We start from the raw sequence: 18325 nt of genomic DNA on the forward strand, positions 1-18325 counted from the left end.
TTTTGACATTTTGAAGGCAGTGAAAGATAGAAGCTGTGATGTTTTAGTATATTTCTAACATTTTGAAATCAGTGAAATGTTGTCAGTGAAGTCTGTGTGGTGCAAAAGACTTGTACCTTGAGTTCCCTCGAAGATATTTACACAGCAGTCTGTTTCTCGTCCCTCCATGATAAAGTAACAGTATCAGATCTATTTTTGACATGTTGAAGGCAGTGAAAGGCTGTCTGTGAAGTCTGTGTGGTGCAGGAGACCTGTACCTTGAGTTCCCTTGGAGATATATACACTGCAGTCTGTTTCTTGTCACTGCATGGTAAAGGAACAGTATCAGATTCCACAGCAAATGCCACACAGAGAGGGTTAAAGCGTTCACAGATGTCAAGGTATCACAGGAGATGTCACAACGTTGCAGGCATGTCACAGTGTCACAGAGGAAGTCACAGCGTCACAGCAATCATACCACGGGAGAAGACAAGAGAGAGGCACAGATATTCAACATATACTTTTAATATCGCTCAGCGTTGTACAGCATGGAGGAAGGAGAGAGGCGAGGGACAGGGCGGGATGGGGCAGAGGTGGGACGGGGAGACGGCATCGTGGCGGGAAGGGTCGTTACAAGTTCTCCTCGGGGATCCTTCCGAAGTCCGCGTTAGAGGAATCGTAAAGGGACTCAGCCTCGGCGCAGGGGAAGGCCTCTTGTGGGTGTGCGCACGTGAGGGACTCCTGGCTGAACACTGTTTGGTTGCCGCAGAAGAAGGAGAAGTGATGGGTTTCCACCACCTCGCCCACCTCGTCATTGATAGGCAGACACACGTGGAACACCCGGCAGTCTGTGGGCACGTCAGCGTAGTAGCCGTAAGGGCGACCCACGCAGTCAAAGTTCTGGGCAGGTTCAGCACCGAGGATGTCAAGGTACCCGTCTGAGAAAGTGTAAGCCATGCGGGCAGAGGCGGCGGCAGCGAGGCACAGAACCACGGCGAGGACCTTCATTGTGTTCTTGGTGAGAGAGAGACAGAGAGTGATGAGGTCAAGTTAGGTTAGATCAACACTCCGAGGACCACTGTGTTCTGGAGTGGGATAAAAAGAGTGATTATTAGGATCATCTCTTTCATACCAGGACGCGTTTCCATATTCACTCTGGTTACTATTTTGGTGATTTTATACAGCTTCAAAAAACATATGTGGAGGTTTATACAGCTTCAGAAACTTATATGTGAGATTAGAATAGTGAAGACTTAGGCCATTAGACTTCTGACCTCCATAGACCCTTCTTAATGCAAATAAAATCGTCTAATCATACCCAAAAAAACAAGGTAAAAATACGTTTCGATACTGAAGGGATTAAGTTAGGATAGGTTACGGTGCCACGGATAGAAAGTCTAGAAAAATGGGAAGGAGGGAGTGAATGAAAGTGTCAAGTTAATGATCTCACTGAGGAACACAGCCTTAGTATATACCCGACCGACCGACCCTTGCTGTCACTACTCCTTCCTTATACAGCACTCATCATAGTGGGTGTTAGAAAGTTCCCCACGCTAATGACTCCCGCACACACACACACACACACACACACACACACACACACACACACACACACACACACACACACACACACAAGGTCACAGTGAGAGGCCACGTGTTTGAGTGTGTTTACAAGTGACGAGGCGTGGGAACATTTTTAGGCAAATGAACTGAAGGGATAGAGAAGGGAATGAATGAGAGAACAGAGGTGGAGGAGGAGGTGGAGGTGGTGATGGTGGTGAAGGTGGTTCTGGTGGAGGAGGACGAGGAGGAGTTAGTGTTGAAGGAGGAGGAGGAGGAAAGTATATGAAAGCACGAGAAAACAGGATAAAAATGCAAGGTAAGATAAGGAAGAAGATAATAAGGAAAACAGATATATAGAATCTTTAGAAAGGATAAAATTGATAAAGAAGTAAATAAAGAAGAAACACAAGTAGACGGAGCAGAAGTCGATGATAAAGACGAAAGTGAAGAAAAATTTGAAACGAAGAAGACGAAAAGAATGATGAAAAAGAAGACTGAAAAGAAAAAACAAAGGAGAAAAAAAGAAGAAAATATAAGACGCCAAGGTAAACAAACGCAAAGAAAAGCAGACACTGAAGAAAACGAAGAAGACTCAAGAGAAGATTAGCGTAGAAAGTGAAGATGACAGATTAAAAAAAAAGACTAAAAAAAAATATAAGAAAAAAACAAAAAAAAGACGAAAAACAAGAAAAATTAGAAGACGACGAGGAAAACAGAGCCGAAGGAAAGAAGACAGTGAAGAAAACGAAGAAGAAAGACATTGAAGAAGACTCGCGTAGAAAGTGACGAAGACAAAGAAAACTAAAAAATAAAAAGAAACATAAAGACGCAAAATCAAAGACGACGAGAAAACCAAAAGAGAAGAAAAGAAGAAAGAAGAGAAGACGAGAGTGAAGAAAACGAAGAAGACACAGAAGAAGACTCGCGAAGAAAGTGACGATGACAGATTAAAAAATAGAAGAAAATGGGAAACGGAAGAAAAACAAGAAAATAGAAGACGACAAGAAAAACAAAGAAGAAGAAAAGAAGATGAGAGCGAAGAAAACGAAGAAGACACAGAAGATGACTCGCGTAGAAAGTGAATCCGTGGGAAGGCGAAGGAGGCCGCTTGGATCGTGAAGGCTGGGAGCGTGACTCGTGAGGAGGAGGAGGAGAAGAAGGAAGAGGAGGAGGAGGAGGAGGAGGAGGCGGTACTCACTGGAGGAGGTGCTGGAATGAACTGACGACACTGGAAGGAATGGATGGCCCTTTTATACCTGGAGGGCCTGGGAGAGTAGAGAGAGAGAGAGGAGAGAGAGAGAGAGAGGGAGAGATAGAGGGAGAGAGGAAGAGAGAGAGACTCGTCCTCGTGCTAAAGTCATCACAAATACCTTTTTTTTTATCTCTCTCCTTCTCTCTCTCTTTCCTCCTCCTCCTCCTCCTCCTCCTCCTCCTCCTCCTCCTCCTCCTCCTCCTCCTCCTCCTCCTCCTCCTCCTCCTTCAGTGACCGTGACTTCCGCCTTCTGACGCCCGAGGAATATATGGGTAATTTTGGGGTTAAGTGGCTATATGAAAGGACACGAGAGAAGGAGGAGGAGGAGGAAGAGATGCGTTGTGAAAAGGAATATTTATCTTTTATTCTATTTTACTATTATTATTATTATTATTATTATTATTATTATTATTATTATTATTATTATTATTATTATGTGTGTGTGTGTGTGTGTGTGTGTGTGTGTGTGTGTGTGTGTGTGTGTGTGTGTGTCTGCGTGCGTGCGTTAGTAGGATAGAAAATCACACAGTAGTAATAGTAGTAGTCTTAGATAAGCACATCATACCTACCCGTTACTAATCCCACGAACACACACACACACACACACACACACACACACACACACACACACACACACACACACACACACACACACACACACACACACACATAGGAAGATGACTTAAATGGCGTGAGAAATCAATAAATCTTTCAATAATTTCCCTTTGTCCCTTTGTCTTCCTCCTTCCTTTACCAATCAGGCTCTTATTACCCTTTGAATGTAAGTCTTAGATAGAAACTTAATACTACTCTTAAAAGTAAAATTCCTTTATTGTTCCCATCAAAACACCTCTTAAAAGCAAAATAATGATAGTCTTAACCCCCCTAGTACCATGACGCGTTTCCATATTAATTCTGGTGACTATTTGGTGATTTTATACCACTTCAGAAACTCATGTGGGGATTAGAATAGTGAATACTGTGGCCATTAATCTTCTGACCTCCACAGACCCTTCCTATTGTCAATAAAATGGTCTAATCATACACAAATCTCAAGGCAAAATGTGTCCCAGTACAGAAGGGGTTTAAAATAGTGAAGACTTTGGACATTAATCTTCTGACCTCTACAGACCTTCCTAATGTCAATAAAATGGTCTAATCGTACACAAATTTCAAGGTAAAAATGTATCCCTTTATTGAAGGGGATTAGAATATTGAGGACTATGGCCATTAATCTTCTGACCTCCATAGACTCTTCCGAACGTCAACAAAGTGGTTTAATCGTATACAAATCTCAAGGTAAAAAATGTGTCCCAGTATTGGAGGAGTTATGTAAGTAGAAGCAAAACTCCTTTCTTCTCCTTAGTGTGGAAGATAAGGCCAGCTCGCTAAAGTCTCCAAGGAAACCTGTAATTAAAACTGTATTCACCGTATTCTCTTCTAGCCATCCGTCTCGCACCTCTCAAGTAATGACACACACACACACACACACACACACACACACACACACACACACACACATGACACACACACACACACACACACTTGACACACACACACCTGTCTTGACCTGACCCAGTGATGTTTCTCACTCCTTCCTTTCCTTCCTTCTCTTCTTCTTCTTCCTTCCCTTTCCTTCCCATTCTCTTTTCTCCTCCTTCCCTTCCTTTCCCTTCTCTTTCCTTATCTTCTTTCTTCCCTCTTCCCTTCCTTTCTTCTTCTCCCTTGTCTTCCTCTTCCTTCCCTCCTTCTCTTCCCTTCCTTCTCCGTCAGACGCCTCAGCTTCATCTAACCCTTTCCTTCCTTCCTTCTCTCTTCCTTTCGCCTCTCCTCTCTTCTCTTCCTTTCTCTTCCTTCCTTCCTATTCTCTCTATCCTCCTTCCTTCCTTCTCTTTCCTTATCTTCTTTTCTTCCTTCTTCCCTATCCTTCGCTTCTTCTCCCTTGTCTTCCTCTTCCCTTCCCTTCCCTCCCTCTTCCCTTCCCTTCTCCGCCAGACGCCTCAGCTTCACCTAACCCATTCTCTTCTCCTTCCCTTCCCTTCTCTTCTCTTCTTTTCGCCTCTCCTCTCTTCTCTTCTCTTCCTTTCTCTTCCCTTCCTTTCCTATTCTCTTCTCTCCTCCTTCCCTTCCCTTCCCTTCTCTTTCCTTATCTTCACTTTTCTTCCCTTCCCTTCCTTATCCTTCGCTTCTTCTCCCTTGTCTTCCTCTTCCCTTCCCTTCCCTTCTCCGCCAGACGCCTCAGCTTCACCTACCCTGACCTCGTCCCGTTATTCCCTATCGCCTCGTGTTTGTGTGAATGCATTACCTGTGTTACCCTGATAATTGTTTTCACGAGTCTTGTTTGTTTGTCTGTCCTTTTTTTTTGGCTTTTGAATATCTCCCTTCTTTATCTCCTCGTGCTGTTGTTCTCTTTTTCTTCCATCTGTTCATCTCTTTTCCTTTTATTTTTTCTTTTATTTTTTACTTTTTATTCCTTCTTATCAATTTATCCTCCTTTTTTCATTTTTTTCTTTTTCTTATTTTTTTCTTTTCATTTTTTCATTTCATTTTTTTTTCTTTTTTAATCTTTTTTTCATTCCTTCTTTTAGTTTCTACCTTTTCATTCCTTCTTATCTCTCTCTCTCTCTCTCTCTCTCTCTCTCTCTCTCTCTCTCTCTCTCTCTCTCTCTCTCTCTCTCTCTCTCTCTCTCTCTCTCTCTCTCTCTCTCTCTCTCTCTTTCTCTCTCTCTTTCTCTCTCCCAAAACAAAGGAAAGGCAAAGGAACACAAAGGAGGAACAATTAGTAGTAATGTATATACTTAAAATGATTATGTATTGCGAGGGTTTGAATATTTTTTTACCTTTAATTAACTCCCTCAGGTGATCAGTGATAACCTTTTAATTGGCGGCAGGTGAAGGAGGCAGGAGGAGGAGGAGGAGGAGGAGGAGGAGGAGGAGGAGGAGGAGGAGGAGGAGGAGGAGGAGGAGGAGGAGGAGGAGGAGGAGGAGGAGGAGGAGGAGGAGGAGGAGGAGGCGTACGTGCATAGATATAGCAAGATATTCACTTGTTATGCAGTGTTTCCCCCTACTCTTCCTCCTCCTCCTCCTCCTCCTCCTCCTCCTCCTCCTTCTCCTCCTCCTCCTCTTCCTCCTCCTCTTCAAGGCTACAAGACACATCTCTCATTACTCATGTGACCATAAACATGTGAAAGAGAGAGAGAGAGAGAGAGAGAGAGAGAGAGAGAGAGAGAGAGAGAGAGAGACGGGAGAGTGTAAATGGAAGGAAGAGAAGAATACGATAAGTGAAAGGCAAAAGGAGGGTGAAAGGGAGAGGAGGAGGAGGAGGAGGAGGAGGAGGAGGAGGAGGAGGAGGAGAGTTGGGCAATATTTTCCTATTGACCTTCAGGCTTTTTAACCAGCAGAGAGAGAGAGAGAGAGAGAGAGAGAGAGAGAGAGAGAGAGAGAGAGAGAGAGAGAGAGAGAGAGATGGGACAGACAGATGGAAAAGAAGGAATGAGTGTAATGGTGTTTTCAAAAGAAAATAACAAAGAAGGAAGAAGAATAACGGGTGATAACAACTATATAGGAATTGTAGGGAAAGAGGAGAAGGAGGAGGAGGAGGAGGAGGAGGAGGAGGAAAAACCGGAGACAAAGAAGAGTAAGAAATGCAAAAAACGAACTAGTGAAAGAAAGTATAAGAAAGGATATATAAAGAAGAGGACGAAGACAAGAAGTGAGAGAAAGAGGAGAAGGAGGAGGAGGAGGAAAAAACGGAGACGAAGAAGAATAAAAAAAAAAACATGAACGAATGAAAGAAAGTATAAGAAAGGATAAAGAGTATAAAAAAGAGAAACAGGACGAGGACAAGAAAGAGAAGGAAGGGAAGAAGGTAAGAGAAGAAGAGCATCACCACAGAGGAAGGATAAGAATGGAAAGCAAACAATAACAGATTCATAATAGATCACCAAGCCAAACACCAAGGCTCGTATTCAGAAACGCTTTGGTCTCTCACCACGACTGTTTTGCAAGGCCGCAGAGATGACTAGGCGCGTTTCCATGACTGTTTCTCTAGTTAAACATGTAGAAATCTCGTCACTCTGTCTCTAGAAACGTAAAAATACCCTTAAAACTCGTGTGAAATTCAATAAAGGCCTTTTGAAATAGTGGAGGTGAAGCGCAGAATACGAACTAAAAGCCAGACAAGACACACCTTACCTCACCCAGCTTCGCCTTGCCTCGTCTTGCCTCGCCTCGTCTCTCTCGCGTCTGCCCCCAGAAGGATCATTAAGACATGGATATGAATACAAAAAAATGCTCTTTTATTAATGGAATACAACAAACACACACAAGCTGTACATGAGAAGCGTCGGGAAGCGGCCAGGAGGGAGTTACTGATTATCTTCTGGGATCACACCGAAGTCTGCATTGGAGGAATCGTAAAGTGACTCAGCCTCAGCGCATGGGAAGGCAAGGTCGGAGTGTGCGCATGTGAGAGATTCCTGGCTGAAGATTGTTTGGTTACCGCAGAAGAAGGAGAAGTGGGCAGTCTCGGCGAGCTCTCCTGCGTCGTCAGTGATAGGCAGACATACATGGAACACCCGGCAGTCAGTGGAGACGTCAGCGTAGTAGCCATAAGCACGCCCCACGCAGTCGAAGTTTTGCACAGGTTCGGCGCCGAGGATGTCCAGGTACCCGTCTGAGAAAGTGTAGGCCATTCGGGCGGAGGCGGCGGCGGCGAGGCACAGAACCACGGCGAGGACCTTCATTGTGGCGGTGCTGAGGGAGAGTGGTTGACTTAAATGCCTCGCGCCGTGCCTTTGTGTCTGTGTGTAATTCATCTCGGTCGTCTGCTGGTCACCCAGCCAGTCTTCCCCATTACGGAGCGAGCTCAGAGCTCATAGACCGATCTTCGGGTAGGACTGAGACCACAACACACTCCACACACCGGGAAAGCGAGGCCACAACCCCTCGAGTTACATCCCGTACCTATTTACTGCTAGGTGAACAGGGGCTACATATTAAGAGGCTTGCCCATTTGCCTCGCCGCGCCGGGATTCGAACCCGGCCCTCTCGATTGTGAGTCGAGCGTGCTAACCACTACACTACGTGGTGTGTGTGTGTGTGTGTGTGTGTGTGTGTGTGTGTGTGTGTGTGTGTGTGCTTTTTTTATGTGGAAGAGAAGTCCAGCTAAGGGCAACGCAATGTTAAAAAAAAATGCTCACTTGAGTGCTGGTTCTCGAAAGATAAGAAGGGTTAGCCAAAATTAGTGAGCAAAAGTCTTGATACGAGTTTTAGTTGTCTTTCGTCATTTGTTTGAATTTTCGTGTACTTAGACCTCATTCGTTTGTATTTCAGGAGTCTACAGTCTTTAGTTTTACTTTTGTCTTCATTAATTTGTGTCTCCATCTACTTTTCTCCCTCTAAATCACGTGCTTTTGTGTCTCAGGAATCTGGAGTCATCATCTTTCGCTTTCGTTGCTCTACAAGTCTGAATCGTCGCCGACTTCCTCAGTATACGCTACTTGTTCAAATTCCTCGTCTAGTGTTAAGTGGAAGTCGTCAATTTTCTTCCTCGTCAGTTTATACAAGTTCACAATCCTCGTTGGTCAGAAAGAAACTCGCCTATTGATGTCTGAAGGCGTCTGTCTCCTTGTCAGTCTTCACCGTCGCCCATTGCCGCGTCAGTCTGCACTACTGATCCAAATCCACGTCAGTCTGTAGAATTTGCCCTTCGTCAGCACAGACCACATACACATCAACAAGCCAGGAAGTCACCTCGTCAGCCAGCCATCAAGCCCACCTTACAGCAAGCTAGCAAGCCAACCAGCCATCCAGCCAGCCTGCCAGCCAGACAGCAAGCTACCCAGCCAGTCAGCAAGCCAGCCAGCCAGTCAGCCAGTCAGACAGCAAATCAGCAAACCAGAGTCCTCGTCAGTTGGTCTTGAAACGCCTTCAGTCAGACCAAATGTAGAAAGAGGATCGTGTGAGGAAGAGAAAGGGAAAGAGGAATGAGAAATGAGGAGAGATAATAGAAGGGAAAACGAGAGTGAGGAATGTCCACATGAGAGAGAAGAATAGAGAAAAAGAGAGATAAAAAGAGTGAGTGAGAGTGAGAAAGGGAAAAGGAAACGAGAATGAGGAAGAAATATAGAGAAAAAGGGAGTTAAGAATGAGACAGGGAGATGGACACGCAGAGAGAGCGAGAGAGAGAGAGAGAGAGAGCCACCTTGCTACTCACAGGCAGAAGACTCGAGATGAACTGACGAAGGCAAAAGGTTCCTGCTCTCTTATATACCTTCAGGAGAGAGACGGGAGAGAGAGAGAGAGAGAGAGAGAGAGAGAGAGAGAGAGAGAGAGAGAAGGGGGGAGAGGGTGGGTCATCTTCAGCCCACAGGAGATGCCGCCCTCTTGCCCACCTGACTGTCTGCCTGCCCACCTTTCTACTCCTCCTCCTCCTCCTCCTCCTCTTCCTGCGTGGCCACCTTGACTTATACGTTAGAAAGAGAGTGACTCTCAATTCTGGTGGTGGTGGTGGCGGTGCTGGTGGTGGTGATGGCGGTGGTGGTGGTGGTGGTGGTGATAAGAGTAGTAGAGTAAATGAAGAAGAGGAGTAATGGTGATGATGATGATGATGATGATGATGATGATGGTGATGATGATGATGATAGTGATGGTGACGGTGGTGGTGATGATGATAATGATGATGATGATGATGATGTCTCGGTGATGATGCGCTTTGAAGAAGAGGAGGAGAAGCAAGGAAAAGGAAGAAGAGGAAGATAATGAAGTAGGGAAAAAGTAGAGAAAGAAAAAGAGAAAGAAAATTAGAGAAAGAAAAGGAGGAGGAGGAAAAGGAGAGGAAAACCGAATGAAGAAGAAGAAGAAGAAGAGAAGAAAGAATTGAAAGTAAGATAGGAGGAGAAAAAGGAAGAGAAGGAAGAAGAGGAAAAAGGAAGAGTAGAAAGAGGAAAAGAAAAAAAACTTGAGAATGAAGAACAAACAAAGACAAGACAAGGGAAGAATGCAAATATCTGAGGAGGAGGAGGAGGAGGAGGAGGAAGAGGCGAGACCATTAATCATAGGTAGAGGGAGGAGACACTAGTGGTGATGTCACACTGTTACTGCCGCTGTTGGTGGTGGTGGTGGTAGTGTTGGTGGTGGTGGTGGTGGTGGTGGTGGTAACAAGCGGTAAGAATGAAGGGGAGTTTACCTGGAATTACGTGTTACCTGACCACTACAGTTCTAATTAGCCGTGTCTTCCTCGTTGTTATTGTAATGAAGGTGGTTTGTTGACAAGGGCAGCTCTGTGTGTGCGTGTGTGTGTGTGTGTGTAGGAAGATAGTTTTGTTCCTCTTCTGTTTTGCAATTGTGGCGATGTAAGGGGCAGTGTATGACAGTTATAAAGGAAAGATACGATAGTTTCCATGTGTTTTGAGATGTGCGATGTTACTTAATAGTATAAATAAATTAATAGATAAATAAATAAGCAAAATTAAGAGAGTCGCATTGTAAAGAGAGTGTACGACAGTTATAAAGGAGAGGTACGATAGTTTCCTTGTGTTCTGAGATGCGCGATGTTGCTTTGTTGACTTGATAATATGAATAAATAAATAGATAAATAGATAAGCGAAATTATATTAGTGGTAATGCTGGGACAGTGTACGACAGTTATAAAGGAAAGGTACATTGTTTCCTTGTGTTTTGAGATGCGCGATGTTACTTTGTTGATTTGATAATATAAATAACTAAATAGATAAATAAAGAAAATAAATAAATAGATAAATAAGCACTGTAAACAAATAAATAAATAAATAGATAGATTAATAGATAAGTAAAATTATGTTAGTATTGTTTTAATTGTATGTGTGAATTTTTTAAGTGAAAGAACCATCGATATTTTTGTGTTTATAGCTTTACAACACCGAAAAATTAACTTGTCCTGTAAAAAAAAAAGAGAGATAAATAGGTAAATAAATAGAGGAAGATAGATAGACAGTAAAAATAAAGCGAAAGAAATAGGTAAACACACACACATCGTTATAATCAGACACACCTCTCTCTCTCTCTCTCTCTCTCTCTCTCTCTCTCTCTCTCTCTCTCTCTCTCTCTCTCTCTCTCTCTCTTGCACTTTCTTGTTGCAGATTTTTCTCCTCTCCATTATTTTCGACAAAAGTAGCAACAATTTTCCATCGCCTCAGCCTTCACCCCAATCCCTGTCTGGCCCTCCCCCCCTCCCCTCCTTCCCCACCATTCCCTCCCTCCCCTCCCTCCTCTCCCTCCCTTTCACGTGTCACTATATTGATGCGGGGGTGTGGGGAAGGAGAGAGAGAGAGAGAAAGAAAGGGGGGGAATGGTCGAGGAAAGGTAGATAAGCAGAAAGCAGGTAAAATAGGGAAATAATGACAGACAGACAGACAGACAGACAGACAGACATCCAAGAGAATATAAACAAACAAAAAGGGAATAAAAGATACATGAAACGATACGACACACACACACACACACACACACACACACACACACACACACACACACACACACACACACACACACACACACACACACACACACACACACACACACACACACACACGCAGTAATAAATTTTAACTCTTAGTGTTTCTCAATCCATTGTTATTCGTCTTCCGTTTATCTATTCATTGATTTTTGATGCTGATGTATTTATTTGTTTTCCTCGACCTTAGACCCACAGTTAGAAAAAGTAGTAGTAGTAGTAGTAGTAGTAGTAGTAGTAGTAGTAGTAGTAGTAGTAGTAGTAAAAGTAGTAGTAGTGCTAGTGGTATTAAGTAGTAGTAGTTGTTGTTGTCGTAGTAGTAGTAGTAGTAGTAGTAGTAGTAGTAGTAGTAGTAGCAGAACCAACATTCATAGTAGTAATAATAATGATAATGATAATGATAATAATAGTAATAATAATGATAATAATAATGATAATAATAATAATAATAATGATAATAATAATAATAATAATAATAATAATAATAATAATAATAATAATAATAATAATAATAAATAATAATAATAATAATAATAATAATAATAATAATAATAATAATAATAATAATAATAATAATAATAACATTAACAATGATAATAATAATGATAATAATTTCTCCCAATCACGCTCTTATCTCATCATTAATCACGGTGCCAGGCTGCGCAATGCTCCCTTCATTTGTTTAATTAATTGCCTCTCAGTGTCTTAATTACCTTCAATGTACACAAGGGAAAGACAATACAACGCATACTAATACACAATAAATAAACAGATAAGCTTGGTTACAATACACTATCTCTCTGTGTTTTGAATCCAATTTTTTGCAGCTTTTAATTTATATCTGCTTATACGTGTCTCTCTTATTTGCTTCGTAGACTCAGATAGATACAGTCTGCAGGAAGAGATTAGGTACATTCAGAGATACGGATGAGAAGTAGGTAGTGGTAGCATATTCCATCTTGTTTATTCATAGAGGGAAAACGGACAGGAATATTGACTGAAGGACGAAACAGGGAGACAGAGAAAGAAAGTATTAACCCCTTTAGTACTGGGACACACTTTTCCCTTGAGATTTGTGTACGATTAGACCCTTTTATTGGTATTGGGAACGGTCTATGAAGGTCAGAAGAGTAATGGCCACGTTCTCTACTGTTTTAATCCCCCACATGAGTTTCTGAAGCTGTATAAAATTACCAAATAGAAAACAAATTGAATATGAAGACGCATCATGGTACTGAAGGGATTAATATACCTTATTTATCCACAGAAAGAAGGTGCCTGGATACACTACTGAGAACACTGACAACAGGACGAAACAGAGGCAAGAGTACTACAGAAAACAGCGAGACAGAGACACCTAAGGACCCGTGCTCGCTCAGGTGTAAAAGGCAAAGGCTGGGGGTGAGGTAAGCTTGTGCCATTTATTTGTAGAGGGAGGAATATCATGTTTGTAAGAATGTTGACTGAGGGGCGACACAACACAAGGCCGGGGATTGCACAGAGGGAGAGATACTGAGAGAGACACGTGGGAAGATGAAGAGAAGGACATTGAGACTAAGTAGACAGTGTGTTGTGTATATTTGTGGTGTTTAGGAGATAATGATGGTTGTTTGAAAATGTACGTGGCGTGAGAGGGCAGTGAGAATGTTTAGTTAGTAGTTAGTGATAGTATTAGTGTTTTATATAGTGCGAAATCACAGTTAGAATACTGGCAATGGTTAGTAACACACACACACACACACACACACACACACACACACACACACACACACACACACACACACACACACACACACACACACACACACACACACACACACACACACACACACACACACACACACACACAATTTCATCTTGACGCAAAGGACACGGGACACAATACACGTTGCCATAAAGGCGGTAAAAAACAGACATTGAAAAAAGACATGACGAGTAGAAAGGACGTGAGGCGGTGCGCTGTGGAGAAGGGAAGGAAGAGGAAGAGGAGGAAGAGGAGGAGGAAAGTGAAAGGGAAGAAAGGGGAGAGCCAGAGCCAGGAGGAGGAGGAGGAGGGTATTGCTAGTGTAAAGAGTATAAGAGAAGTTCATAGGCTGAAGTGTTGAAGGATTGAGTGAGGAAGAGAAAAAGGAAGAGGGGGAGGAGGAAGAAGAGGAGGAAGAGGAGGAGAGAAAGGCTGAGGAAGAGAAGAGTGGTGTTAGAGAAGGAGGGAGAGGACGGGGAGGGGAAGGAAAGGAGGAGGCATGAGGAGGAGGCATTCCGTACCCTCCCTTTCGTTGTGGACATTAGCATACCGAAAGGCGAGGCTGGGAAGCATTGCCCAAGCTCCCTCAAGTTCACACCAACCCTGAAATAGGAAAGTAAGGAGCAGCAGCGGCAGGAGGAAGCACGAGGGAACACAGAGGAAGATCAAGCAGCAGAGATTAAAACTGCTACCCATGAAAGGAGAATTGAGTCCTGAAAATGAGAAAGAGGAAGGAAAACAGAACCTTGAAATCATGAAAATAAGAAAGAGAAAGAAAATGGACTCCTGAAATCCTGAAAATTGCAAGCAGCAGCGGCAGGAGGAAGCACGAGGGAACTCAGAGGAAGAACAAGCACCAGAGATTAGGAATACTACTCACGATTTTGATAAAAAGAAAGAGAAAGGGAAATAGAATCCTGAAATACTGAAAATGAGAGAGAAAAGGAAAACATAATCCTGAAATACTGAAAATGAGAGAGAGAAAGGGAAAAAAATCCTGAAATACTGAAAATGAGAGAGAAAGGGAAACAGAACCTTGAAATAATGAAAATGAGAGAGAGAGAGAAAGGGAAAAAGAATCGTGAAATATCGAAAATGAAGAGCAGGAGGAACCACGAGGAAAGTACCAGGGACTAAAAGAACTACTGTACTCATGAGATTGATACAAAGAAAAGAAAGGGAAATATAACACTTACATACTGAGAACGAGAAAGAGATAGGAAAATAGAACCTTGAAATCCTAAAAATGGTAAACAGTAGCGGCAGGATAGAACCACGAGGGGACACAAAACAACACGAAGCACCATAAGATTATTTTTATATAAGAGAGAAGGACTGGCCAAGAAAAAAGGCCCACTCAGTCGCTAGTCCCCTTGCAGAGCCGATAGAATTAGTCAAAGGACAGGGACAAATTTCTTCAAACAAACTGAGACTCATAAAGAGAAAAGAAAAGGAAATAGAACACTTGAATACTGAGAACGAGAGAGAGATAGGAAAATAGAACCTTGAAATCCTAAAAATGGGAAACAGTAGCGGCAAGATAGAACCACGAGGGGACCAAACCACACGAAGCACCAGGGATTAGAACTGCTACTCACGAGATTGATAAAGAGAAAAGAAAGGGAAATAGAGTCCTGAAATCCTTAAAATGAGCTCTAGAAATAGTAGAAGGATGGGAATACAAAGGAAAGAATACAAAGGAAGGGAATACAAAGGAAGGACAAGGTTTATTGGACCATTTAAAAGACTTGTTGATGAAGCTGTGACGGACTAAAGGTGAAAGAATGAAGGGGAGAGAGAGAGAGAGAGAGAGAGAGAGAGAGAGAGAGAGAGAGAGAGAGAGAGAGAGAAGGGAAGGAAAAAAAATAGAGATGTAAGCCAAAGAAGGAAATGAGAAAGGAAGTACATGCAAGAGAGAGAGAGAGAGAGAGAGAGAGAGAGAGAGAGAGAGAGAGAGAGAGAGAGAAGGATTGCAAGAACGTGAAGGTAATGAAAGATGAAGAAGGCTGAAAGAAAGCAAGAAAAAGAAGAAAATACTGAAGAGGAAACAGAAAATGAGGGAGAAACACAAGAATATGAGAGAAAATGAAGAAAAACTAGAAATAGCGAACAAGGAGATAAATACAATAAAACGAAAATAATAAAGAGAGACTGAAATAAGTAAAATCTAGAGAGAGAGAGAGAGAGAGAGAGAGAGAGAGGAAAAAAAAGACAGATGAAAGCCAAAGAGAGAGAGAGAGAGAGAGAGAGAGAGAGAGAGAGAGAGAGAGAGAGAGAGAGAGAGAGAGAGAGAGAGAGAGAGAGAGAGAGAGAGAGAGAGATGATAAAGTTAACCCATCACCTGCGCGTCAGAGTAACAATTAACGTGTCATTACCTTCACATGCGTAACAATCAGCCCATCACAGGTGTAGTCTAGGTGGGGGGGGGGTGGCGGCCAGGTGCTATGATAACACCTGAGAACACCTGCTAATCCTCTTTCTCTTCTCCTGTTTTCTCTATAGTCTCAAATTCCCTCTGTTATTCTCATTCTTTGCAGTTCCATCGTTCTATCTTTCATTTCACTCTCTGTTTTTCGTCTTATTCTCCTTTCGTTGTTTTTAGTTTAGTTCTTACCACTCTCTTTTCTTTATTGTTTTTCCTATAGTCTTCATTTTCTTCTTTTCTTTGTATCTTCCTCTGTTATTCTAATTCTTTGCAGTTCCACCGTTCTATTTTTCATCTCACTAAAATTTTTCTTCTTTTGTTTTTCTTTCTTTATTTTCCATTTAGTTGTTGCCATTCTCTCTTCTTCTTTATCCTGTTTCTCTATACTCTTCAATTCCTTACTTTTCTTTTATCTTCCTCCGTGATTCTCAATTTTTGTAGTTCTACCGTTCTATCTTCCATCTCACATCCATCTCACTCTCTCTATTTTCTCTTCTTCTTCTTCTTTCCTCGTTTTCAGTAGTGATGTTGCCATAAATGAGTCCTTTAGTTCCCTCTGTTCCTTTGCATCTTCTCCCGTGAATTCTATCCTTTGCATCTACCGCCCATCTACCGTCTATCCCATTATCTCTTTCCCCCCGCCAATCTTCCTCCCGACCTGGGCGTAATTAAGGTGTTTCAGGTGCAAAAGATTCCAAGGTTTGTGGGTGTCGGATAATTGTTTTGAATATTTTAGTACGTGGCCTTGTTTTCACTCCCTTGTTTGGTGTGGTTTGTGTGTGGCTTTATTGCGCATGTGTGTGTGTGTGTGTGTGTGTGTGTGTGTGTGTGTGTGTGTGTGTGTACTTATGTTATGATTACTGAGATCTTACATTCATTATTTCATCATTAATCTTTTTTTTTCAGTTTATACTCCATTCGGTTTCTAGAAAGTTTGCATAATCATAAACATTTGGCTTTCAAGGCTTTTATATTACCAGCACTTCAGGAAAACACAAAGGAATACAAAGGAAACACAAACTCCACCATTCCTATCCTCCCTAATGAGTTTGTGATAAGCAACACTATCTGATCTAAAGACATAAAATCATGAACAAAGACAAGGGTTTCTACATGATGCATAAAGGTACATTGCTAATACATGACTAAATAAATGACTGGAATAGCGTCATTAATCAAGCTGGCAGTGTCGAGTCAGCAGGGAGGTTTAAAATAGACACATAGATATAAAGATGACAGATAGATATAGACAGGTGTGTTTAAGATAGATACATTTATAGATAAGCATGATAGATGGATACAGATAGAGATTTTACACAAGGACTGTCACATGCATAGACTGACAGGGTTCTTGCAGCTTATCTCACATTCTTATCACTCTCCTTTCATAGATTAAGTTAGAAAAATATCCCCCAGTCAAGTTTTGCGTCTATCCAAACTTATCTCACGTTTTTATCTCCCTCCTTTCATAGATTAGGTTAAAAATAAATGTTCCCCAGTCAAGTTTTGAGTCTATCCAAACTTATCTCACGTTCTTATCTCCCTCCTTTCATAGATTAGGTTAAAAAACGTCCCCCAGTCAAATTTTCTCTATCCCAGCTTAATGACGCTCAGATCACCAATGTCATATTCATCAGAGTTTGTAGAATCCTGAGGTACTTTGCTCCCGCTGTCTTGAACCTCCTGCTCTGTCACTGCACTGCCCTCGCCATTCTGCCTGTCAGCGAGGGTGTGTTCTGCAAAATTTTGTGCGTCAGGGAGCAAGTAGTCCTGAAAATATCGTTTGTCAGGGAATTTTTTGCCCTTAAAATTCTTGCTCTCTGAAACTGACTGGCTCTGGAAATTCTGGCTCTCTGGAATTGATTGGCCTTGGTCATTGTGGCCCTCTGGAACTGACTGGCTTTGGAATTTTTGGGTCTCTGAAATTGATTGGCTCTGGAAATTCTGCTTTTCTGGAACTGACTGGCTTTGAAAGTTCTTGCTCTCTGAAACTGACTGGCCTTGGAATTTCTGGCTCTTTGGAACTGACTGGCCTTGGAAATTCTTGCTCCCTGGAACTAACTGGGTTTGAAAATTCTTACTCTCTGGAACTGACTGGCCTTGAAAATTATGATTCTCTAGAACTGACTGGCTCTTAGAATCCTGTCCATGGAGAGAGTGGCCTTTATAATCCTGTCCATGGAGAGAGTGGCCTTTATAATCCTGTCCATGGAGAGAGTGGCCCTTAGAATCCTGTCCATGGAGAGAGTGACCCTTAGAATCCTGTCCATGGAGCGAGTGGCCCTTAGAATCCTGTCCATGGAGAGAGTAGCCCTTAGAATCCTGTCCATGAAGAGAGTGGACTTTATAATCCTGTCCATGGAGAGAGTGGCCCTTAGAATTACTTGTGTCAGGGAATGTGTGGCCTTGTGGACTCTGTTTATCAGGGAATGTGTACCCCTGATTTTTCTTGCTTTCTGACAATGGCTGGCCCTGAAAATCCTGTCCATGGCTTAACTGTCCCTTGGAATTCTGTCTCTCAGGGATTGTGTGGCCCTGAGAATTTTGTCCATGGAGTGACTTGTCCTTGGTATTTTGGCCTTCAGGGAGCGTGTGGCCCTGATTATTTTTGGACTCTGACAATGGCTGGCCCTGAAAATCCTGTCCATGGCTTAACTGTCCCTTGGAATTTTGTCTCTCAGGGAATGTGTGGCCCTGAGAATTTTTTCCTTCAGGAGTGTGTGACCCTGAGTTTTCTTGCTTTCTGACAATGGCTGGCCCTGAAAATCCTGTCCATCGGTTAACTGTCCCTTGGAATTGTGTCTCTCGGGGAATATGTGGCCCTGAGAATTTTGTCTTTCAGGGAGTGTGTGGCCCTGATTCTTTTTG

At 42.5% G+C, this 18325-nt stretch overlaps 4 protein-coding genes across 4 annotated transcripts in view; all 4 read right to left on the minus strand.

Moving 5' to 3' along the window:
- Positions 1 to 486: 486 nt before the first annotated feature.
- LOC123503057 (U-scoloptoxin(01)-Cw1a-like) lies at positions 487 to 2825 on the minus strand. The gene is made up of 2 exons (XM_045252464.1): positions 2741 to 2825; positions 487 to 993 (listed from the first exon to the last, which is right to left on the minus strand). The coding sequence occupies exon 2, from the start codon at positions 985 to 987 to the stop codon at positions 610 to 612; it is 378 nt and encodes a 125-aa protein (XP_045108399.1). The 5' UTR covers positions 988 to 993; positions 2741 to 2825; the 3' UTR covers positions 487 to 609.
- A 4246-nt stretch (positions 2826 to 7071) lies between these two features.
- Positions 7072 to 9060, minus strand: LOC123503055 (U-scoloptoxin(01)-Cw1a-like). The gene is made up of 2 exons (XM_045252462.1): positions 9012 to 9060; positions 7072 to 7549 (listed from the first exon to the last, which is right to left on the minus strand). Exon 2 carries the CDS (start codon positions 7537 to 7539, stop codon positions 7162 to 7164), a length of 378 nt encoding a protein of 125 aa, XP_045108397.1. The 5' UTR covers positions 7540 to 7549; positions 9012 to 9060; the 3' UTR covers positions 7072 to 7161.
- A 7987-nt stretch (positions 9061 to 17047) lies between these two features.
- Positions 17048 to 18325, minus strand: part of LOC123502938 (histidine-rich glycoprotein-like) — a 1315-nt gene continuing 37 nt past the window's right edge. Inside the window, exon 2 of the mRNA XM_045252231.1 lies at positions 17048 to 18259. Within this exon, the coding sequence (XP_045108166.1) occupies positions 17048 to 18259 (1212 nt within the window). The remainder of the gene's footprint in view (positions 18260 to 18325) is intronic.
- LOC123503047 (filaggrin-2-like) overlaps positions 18290 to 18325 on the minus strand; it is a 2621-nt gene continuing 2585 nt past the window's right edge. Inside the window, exon 2 of the mRNA XM_045252454.1 lies at positions 18290 to 18325. This exon is cut by the window's right edge and continues 1386 nt beyond it. The gene's annotated coding sequence lies outside the window, so the exon portion shown is untranslated.

This window comes from Portunus trituberculatus, chromosome 13 (genome assembly GCF_017591435.1).
Source record: "Portunus trituberculatus isolate SZX2019 chromosome 13, ASM1759143v1, whole genome shotgun sequence".
Classification (NCBI taxonomy): domain Eukaryota; kingdom Metazoa; phylum Arthropoda; class Malacostraca; order Decapoda; family Portunidae; genus Portunus; species Portunus trituberculatus.